The sequence below is a fragment of the Orycteropus afer genome, unplaced genomic scaffold (genome assembly GCF_000298275.1).
Source record: "Orycteropus afer afer isolate SDZICR_OR568_19922 unplaced genomic scaffold, OryAfe1.0 scaffold00016, whole genome shotgun sequence".
NCBI lineage: Eukaryota > Metazoa > Chordata > Mammalia > Tubulidentata > Orycteropodidae > Orycteropus > Orycteropus afer.
This window is the reverse complement of record NW_006921603.1, coordinates 14,809,141-14,818,389: the sequence shown is the minus strand read 5'-3', so window position 1 is coordinate 14,818,389 and position 9,249 is coordinate 14,809,141. Positions and strand designations below refer to the sequence as shown.

At 41.7% G+C, this 9,249-nt stretch overlaps 1 protein-coding gene across 1 annotated transcript in view; it reads right to left on the bottom strand.

Moving 5' to 3' along the window:
- Nucleotides 1-256: 256 nt before the first annotated feature.
- PGM1 (phosphoglucomutase 1) overlaps nucleotides 257-9,249 on the bottom strand; it is an 81,845-nt gene continuing 72,852 nt past the window's right edge. The window contains exons 10-11 of the mRNA XM_007959158.2: nucleotides 6,399-6,533; nucleotides 257-346 (exon numbers count right to left, since the gene is read on the bottom strand). Coding sequence (XP_007957349.1) covers nucleotides 257-346; nucleotides 6,399-6,533 — 225 coding nt within the window. The remainder of the gene's footprint in view (nucleotides 347-6,398; nucleotides 6,534-9,249) is intronic.

Genomic DNA, 9,249 nt, shown 5'->3' with positions numbered 1-9,249 from the left:
AAATATCCATACAGTAGTGCATAAGGGCATGAAAAGGAACTGACATTAGTAAAAGCTCCAGGGTCCTCTTTGCCACGTGATTCCCACAGGCATCTTAGTTGGGAGCACCTCACAAATGCACCATTCATCAATAACTGGTTAGTGGAAAGACCGAATCCTAAAAAATTGGGTTAATACATTTTGTTTCTGTCCATGCTCTTCAATCAGATGACTTGAATGAGTCCTGGGTGGAGGGACGTATCACATCCAGCTGGTCTTAAGTGATAACGGTGGGTGCCGTGCGTCCCGTTCTTTCCTGGAGTTGGGACACCTTCAGAGCAATGGAAATAAGGGGGGCCAACATGACCTGAGAAAGACAAAAGAAAAGAATCTTTCCCATCACCTTCTCTAAGCCAGATCCATGATTCCAGCCCAACCTGACTTCTAAACTTCCATCCCACACTAACCACCGACGCTGATTATTCACACCAAAAGCCACACCAAAGCCATTGCGGTCAAGTTGATTCCTACTCACAGTAACCCCATAAGATGGAGCAGAACTGTCCTATAGGGTTTCCAAGGCTGTAAATCTTCACAGAAGCAGAATGACACATCTTTCTTCCACAGAGAGCTAACTTTTGGTTAACAGCTGAGCATTTAACCACTGAACTACCAGGGCTCCCCCTGATGTCTCAAGGGCTCCTCAAAATGTGGAACCAAACTCAAAATATAAAAAATACCAAGCTTACTTGTCTGATAGACTGTAGAACCCTTGAGATTATGGCCCTTAGACACCCTTCAAGCTAAGAATTGAACTTAACCCCCCTGTGACTCAACCTTCAGCCAAATAATTGAACAGTAATACCAGGAGGGTATGCACTCATTAGAACATTCAAGCATGTGAGATCAAGAGGATATATATAGCATTTGCCCAGGGATAGAGCTAGGAAGGTGGGAGGGGATGGGAAGGAAGAATAAAGGGAATGGGTGGGAACAGGGAGGAAGTGGGAAAAATGCTGTTACAGTGTGGGGATTGCAGTAAATGTCACAAACAGAATGTGTATGGTTTATTGAATGGAAAACCAATTTGCTCCGTAAACTTTCACCCAAATCACAATTAAGAAAAAAAAAGAAGCAAAAAATTCTTAAATCCAAAAAGAACCATATGTTTTTTCCACCAAAACTTAGCACCAGTTTTACCAATGTCAGTGAATTGATACCACAATATACCCTGTAAAGCAAGTGAACAACTAGGAGTCTTTTTTTTTTCTTTTATTAACTGAGATGAAATTCACAAAACATAAAATTAACTACTTTAAAGTGAAAAATTCAATGTTACTTAGAATATTCATAATGCTGTGCAACAACCACCTCTCATTTCAAAATATTTTCATCACCCTGAAAGAAAATTCCATGCCCATTAAGCAGTTACCACCCATTCCCACCTTCTCTCAGCTCCTGGCAACCACCAATCTGCTTTCTGTTTCTAAGAATTTACCTATTCTGGATGTTTCATATAAATGGAATTATACAATATGTGGCCTTTAGTGTCTGGTTTCTTTCACTTAGTATAATGTTTTCAAGGTGTAGGAGTCATTCTTGACACCTTCCTCTCCTCTATTTCCTTTGTCCAATTTATCAGCAAAGCTAAGTGTCTTTTACCTTCTAAATATTTCTCAATATCACCCACTTTTCTCCACCCCACTGCCATAACTCTTACTAAAACAGCATTATTTCTTTCACTTGGAGCAAAGGTGCCCCCAATACCCACTTTTGCCTCCTCCAATTTGTTTACCACACTGTACTCAGAGATCTTTTGAAATGTAACAACCCCCGTTTATCTCTCAATTTTAAAAAAAGATTTTTGCTGCTTAAATAACTATTTTAATATTAAAAAGAAGACCACTACTCTAGTTTAATTGCCCATTTGTCAGATAATGAAACTGAGACCCCAAAAGATAAAGGATTTGGCCAAGTGATTCTATAGCAGTCAGGAGTGGGACATTTTCTATTGCCCATTGGTACTTTCCTTCATCTAAATTTCCACCATCTTATTCTTAAATGAAAGGGAGAACCAACCTCATGTGCTGACCACACCTTTTGGTATTGCCCTTTGAGCTTGTATAGTCCCAACAAAATGCTGAAGCTGTGACCCAGAAGCTATGGAGTAAGGAAAGGTGTCTCCCCAACTGGAATGGTGGTACACCTGGACACAGCCTTCAGTGCCATCCCACCACTCACCCAGCATCCCCTTAGGATTATGGTTGGGAAAAACTTATTTTCATTCATTACTTGTATCTACCATGTGCCAGGCATTGACCTTTTTGCTCCTGTTCTCTTGCTCTATTGTTCTGTGGGTCTATCATGCTTTTCTGGTTACCTAGTGCTGCTCTGACAAGAATATATACCACAAATGAGATGGCGTAAACAAACAGGAGCTTATTCTCTTACAGTTTGGAGGCTTTAAGTCCAAGTTCAAAATGCCAGGCTCTAGGGGCTGAGTGAAAGCCCCTCAACCTTGGGATCCAGCTCTGCCTCCTGCTCCCAGCCCACTGGAACTAGAGGCATTTCTTCACTCAGACAGCTACTGGCTGCTGAGGCTGAGAAGCCCCAAGGCTGATAAGTAAAAAGGCACAGTCCTGATGTTACCAAACCACACGGCAGGCCATTCATTCAAGTCCATTGTTAAATCCCAAGGTCAGCAGAGTATGGCAGGCTGCTGAGCAATAACACGGCTACATGCAGGGTCCAAGCATGCCATAAGCTAGAGACTAGCCTCAAGGCTTCTCTTTATATACAGGAAGCAGACTACATCCCAAAGGCAGCAACTCAGCTGCTTGTGGTAGATCCCGCCATGGAGCTGATTGCCAGTCTCATCATGGGGAATAACTACCACGAGCTGCCCAGCCACTCAACCAGGCCCAGCCAAGCTGACACACAAATATAACTACCACAGATGCAGATCCCATTGCCTTGGTTTTAAGTTTGAGGGATACCTACATCCAACAGAGATCTGCAATGGCAGAAGCTGGAGCATGGCCACTGGAGAAACTAAAAAGGTGAAGTATTTTCTCACTTCCCCTTTTTGTAATAAAAATGGTTATAAGAACTTACTTTTCTCAAAAGTTAATCCTATATAGCAGAACTATGTTTAGAATTTTACATATATTCTTAAATCCCTACAACATTCTATGAAGTGGGTATTATTCTGCCCATTTTATAGGCAAAGAAACCAAGACTTGAAATAACTTATTCAGGGACATGTAGCTATTAAGTGGCAGGAATAGAATTTGAACCAAGATTTCTCTGACTCCAAAACCTACATTCAAAACCACTATGCCAGAGATTTCCAAGTGAGTTTCACAGTTAGAAATTAATTACATGTTAGATGAAACCAGGCTCTGTGGAAAAGAACAGGTGTCTTTACTACAAGTCTTCTAAGAGTCTTTGACAAGTGCTATGTGTTGTGAGCGTCAACCAATTAGTTTTTGAATGAAAGATATCATTGCTAATGTCAGAAAGACCTTGGAATAAAGCAGAGAATACCAGAAAGATATTTACCTGTGTTTTATTGACTATGTAAAGGCATTCAATTGTGTGGCTCATAACTAATTATGGATAAAATTGCAAAGGATGGGAATCCCAGAACACTTTATTATGCTCACGCAGAACCTGTAAGTAGACCAACAGGCAGTTGTTCAAACAGAACAAGGGGTACTGCATGGTTAAAATTAGGAGAAGTGTGTGTATCAGGGTTGTATCCTTTCACCATACTTACTCAATCTGTATGCTGAGCAAACAATCTAAGAAGCTGGACTGTATGAAGAAGAACACAGCATCAGGTTTAGAGGAAGATTCACTAACAATCTGTGACATACAGATGATACAATCTTGCTTCCTGACAGCAAAAAGGACTTGTAGCACTTACTGATGAAGATCAAAGACTACAGACTTTAGTACGGATTACATCTCAATAAAAAGAAAACAAAATTCCTCAAAACTGGATCAATAACCAACATTATGATACACACAGAAAAGACTGAAGTTGTCAAGGATTTTATTTTACCAGGATCCATACTTAACAGCCTGGAATCAACAGTCAAGAAATGAAATGAAGTATTGCAGTGGGCAAATCTACTGCAAAAGGCACCTTTAAAGTGTTAACAAGCAAAGATGTCACCTTGAAGGCTCAGTACACATGACCCAAACGATACTATTTTCAATCGCCTCATATGCATGTGAAAGCTGGACAATGACTAAGGAAGACCAAAGAAGAACTGATGCTTTCGAATTATGGTATTGGAGAAGAATATTGAATGTACCATGCACTGCCAAAGAAAGAGCAAATCTGTCTTGGAAGAAGTATAGCCAGAGTACTCCTCAGAAGTAAGAATGGCTAGACTGTGTGTCACATACTTTGGACATGTTATCAGGAGGGGCCAGTCTCTGGAGGACATCATGCTTGGTAGAGGGTCAGAGAAAAGGGGGTAGACCCTCAATGAGATGGATTGGCACAATGGCTCCACAGTGAGCTCAAACATAGCAATGATTGTGAGGATGATGCAGGACTGGGCAGTGTTCCATACTGTTGTACACAGAGTCTCCATGAGTTGGAACCAATTCAATGGCAACTAATAATACATGTGTTTTGAGAAGGAGCCCTGGTGGTACAGTCGTTAAATCACTAGGCTGCTAACAGGAAATTTGGCAGTTTGAAACCCGTAGCCACTCTGCAGGAGAAAAATGTGGCAGTCTGCTTCCATAAAATGTACAGCCTTGGAAACTCTTTGTTGTTGTTATTGCCGTTGAGTCGGCCCCGACTCATAGCGACCCCTCCTTGGGTTTCCGAGGCAGCATCTCTACGGAAATAGTATTGCCCAACCTACCCTCTGAGGAGTGGCTGGTGGGTTTGAACTGCCAGCCTTCTGGTTAGCAATCAAATGCCTTAGGCACTATGCTACCAGAGCTCCTTGGAAACTCTTTAGGGCAGTTCTATTCTGTCCTATAGGGCTACAATCAGTTGGAATTAACTGAATGGGAGAGGGCATATGTTGTGAGAAGTCACTAGGTGGTGCAAATGGTTAACATACTCAGTTGCTAACTTAAAAGTTATAGGTTTGAGTCCACTCAGAGATGTGTGATCAATTTAATCCCAAAAAAATTATTCCAAACCCTATGGAACACAGTTCTACTTTAACACACATGAAGTTAGCAAGAGTTAGAATTGACTTGATGGCAACTGCTTGGTTTTCTGTTTGTTAGTTTGCTGTGAACTGCCAAGAAAGGACTCAAAACTCACAAACTCACTGCCACTGAGTCGGATCCCACTCATAGTGACCCTCCTTGGGTTTCTGAGGCAGTATCACTACGGAAGTAGATTGCCCAACCTTCCTTCTGAGGAGTGGCTGGTAGGTTTGAACCACCAGCCTTCTAGTTAGCAGTCAAATGCTTTAGGCACTATGCCACCAGAGCTCCCAGAAAGGACTAGTATAACATAAAATTTCCTAACCACTTTCTTTTTTGGCCACAGAAGTCGGGTTGGGAAGCATCTGTCAAGATACATGTTGTGAGGTAAAGATACACTTTGGGAAACTCTCCTCTGTATGTCATTACTTCCTCTTTGGCTTTTCCAATTTGGTGACTATCTTCTAAGTTCTCACCCTTAGCATTCTTCTGAAGACTCTTTGTGTGGGACCCAAACCACCAGGCTGAAAGTCCTTAGATTTTTCAGTGAAGAAATTTCTTGCTGAGCCCTGAAACTGTTTCTCTACTCTCTCCCCTATCCCCAAATCTAGAATCAGTATGTGTTCTGCCTGGGCCAGTAATCAGACCAAACAAAGTGACAGATAATTCTTGACAGACCACAATACCAGATGAGGAGCTGATTTAGAGATAGTTACCTTGAATGCTACTTATTAGGCCTATGTACTTATTAACTGTTGAACCTTTCTTTGCCTCAATTTCTTGATCTGTATGTAGTAGGGATAAGAATGGATCTATACCATTAGGGAGCTCTGGTAGCATAGTGGCTAAGGCACTTGACTGCTAACCAGAAGGCTGGCGGTTCAAATCCACCAGCCACTCCTTGGAAGGAAGATGGGACAATCTACTTCTGTAGTGATACTGCCTCAGAAACCCAACGAGGGGTTGCTATGAGTTGGGTCCAACTCGACGGCACATAACAACAACAACAACAACATCCTATCGTTACCCAGGTAATGGGTTTACCTGGCAAATAGGTTGGCAAAGAGCAAATCACAGATATTTGTTAGCTATTACTGTTATTATGAGGTATTGAAAGAGATATGGAGAAAAGTGAGCACAGCTAGAACTTTGTCTGATCACTGGAGAAAAGGGTTGGTATAACATAGGTGCAATGGAATGGAAAGAATTCACAGAGCACAGGGTTTGGGCATTACCTGGGGGTCCTGAGAGATCTTGGCGATGTCCTTCTCATAGCTGTCAATGTACAGTCGAATCGTTGCCCCTGCACTCCCAGTCCCACTCAGTCGGAAGATGATACGAGAACCATCTGTAAAAATGAGCCTCAAACCCTGGAAAAGATAAGCAGATATTTTCCCACACAGGCTGGAAGGGATATTGAAGGCTGGCAAATTATAAGAGTCCATTTGGAGACCTAATTTCATCCATACTGGATCAATTGAAGGATTAGATCCTTGATAAATGGCAGCAATTGAGCCTCATGAATCTGCCTTCTGTCAACCTCTCACTGCATCCAGATAATGGGGGCTTAGCTAATGCAGGAGAAGCATTCCCAGGGTCAGGTGGGAGAGCTGATCCCTGTGATGTTGTATGACATGAAGATTTCTCTCCCCTCCCCACTTCTCTATGATTTATGGACTAGCCATTTTAGTCTGAAGTTTAATAAATACATAAATAATTCCACGAGATGCAGAAATTCCATCCCCAGATCAGGAGAATAATATAGTGCATGCAGAGGATGCCAATTTGCACCTTCCAGCTAGGGAAGCCGAAGAGACAGAATGGGCTGAAACCAAAGCAGCAGGTCAGGAAGACAAGAAGAAGAAAACTTTGTGAGCACTGATAGCCTCAAAAAAAGAAGAGGTAGCCAGCCATATGCCCTATATAGCAGAGACTAACTATTCCCAGCCTATCAACCCAGTGGTCAGTCTCCCACCCATGCCTGACAACAGCAAGAGGGGCCCATATGGTGTAGTACCCAGCCCAGCCCTTCTCTCAGTTGCCCTTTCCTTCTACATCTCCCCACCCCCCACCGCCCTGGCAGCATGTCTCTTCCTCGATGATCTTTTTGCTTCAGAGCAAAATGTTGAGGACTTGTGGGTAGATATTCCATGGTTGCCTGAGAATCCACCAGATTCTTTAGAGTCCACCAATTCTTCCATAAAAGGAAGAACTTTATGTAACGCCAAAAACTTGCCAGGAGAGACACAGCTCCTCATCTGCTGCCCACCATCAACACCCACATAGAGTTTAATTAGGCCATTAATTAGCAAGTTAATCTCACTGGGCCTTGGATTCCCCATCTGTAAATCTGTAAAATGAGAAGCATGGACTAGATCTTAGATCTTGTCTGTCTCCCAGTCTATAATGCTGTGTCACTTGATAATTAAAATAAAGAAAGAAATAATGTGTCTTATTGCAAAGACCTTTCTTTTGAGAAAATTCTCTGCTTTCAGATCTTTAAGGAGCTCTGGTGGTGTAGTGGTTATGGTATTTGGCTGCTAACCAAAAGGCTGGTGGTTCAAATCCACTAGCCAATCCACATAAGCTGTCTGCTTCTGCAAAGATTTACAGCCTTGGAAACCTAATGGAGGTCACTATGAGTCAGAATCAATTCAATGGCAGTAAGTTTGGTTTTTGGTTTTTAGATCTTTAACACAAGGGTCCTACAGATTACCTGCCCATCTTCCTTTCTTCCTCCCTACCATCAACAATTATTTACTAGGTGTATTTGACACATTAGGCATCATGCTGGGGCACTACTGATGAACAAAACATCTTGTCCTTGAATTGCCCACAGTCCAGCAAGAAAAACTGAAAAATATACCACAGACAATAATTTGCTTCAGTGGTAAGTTCTTCAATAAGAGTAAACACAGACACCATATGAATACAGAAGAGGGCCTAGTCCAGGCTCGAGGATCAGGGATGATATCTTAAAGGGAAAGATGTCTAAGCTAAGATATTAAAGATATCATGGTGAACTTAGCAAACACAGAGTAAGGGACAGTGTTCCAAGGAGAAGGAAGAGCATATTCAATGTTAAGGGTAAGAGATAGTATGACTAGTCAAAGACCTCCTAACCTGCTGCCATCGAGTCGGAGCCAACTCACAGCAACCCCTCCTTGGGTTTCCAAGACAGTATCACAGTGGAAATAGATTGCCCAACCTTCCTTCTGGGAGTGGCTGGTGGGTTTGAACCACTAGCCTTCTGGTTAGCAGTCAAATGCTTTAGGCTAGTGGTTCAAAATAGATGAAGTGAAAAGCAGGAGGGGAAAATGGAGAGAAAGGAGACTGGAAGCACAGGTCAAGGCTGGGTCAAAATGGTAATCACCACATGTACCACATCTGAAGGCAGGATTTTTTCAGCGTGATGTATTCAGGTTCTAGCACAGAATCAAGTGCAATAGGTATTCAAACAATAAGCACTCTAAAAAAAATAAAACAACACACATATTGTATATTGGGTCTTCGTGTGTGTACCAATTGTGCCCTCCCCCACATATTTTCATAAGCATAAGCAAAAATTTTCATAAGCAAAAATAGAATCTATTTTTTTGTACATGTTGAATTCTAGCCTTGGTAGGCTCAAGAGACACAGGGACAATCTTTTATGTTCATGTAGTATTTTGCAAATTTCCAAACCCTTTGCACAGCCAGTTTTGTCTCATTTGAGTTTGATGATATGTGAGGCAAAAAGGACAAGTATTATTATTTGCATTTTGCCAATGAGGAAACAAATTTTAGTGACAAGAGACTTGCCCAAGGTCACATCCAAACAGAATTCAGATTGTTTGACATTTGTTCTAGGACTCTTTCCTCTACCTTAACTTTCCAAATCCCAAATTCTATAAGCCTTTGTCAGTTTCTTAAATCATAGCACTGGAGGTTGTCAAAGATGAGCAGTATTGTTCGGGAGATGCAGCGTCTTGCTCTGCACTGCTGTTTCAGGGTATGCGCCAAGTAATATGTTGCAAAAAACAACAGTTTATGTGTCAAAGTATGTCAGAGGCTTATCTATCTTTTTTTTAGAAATTAAAAAAAAAA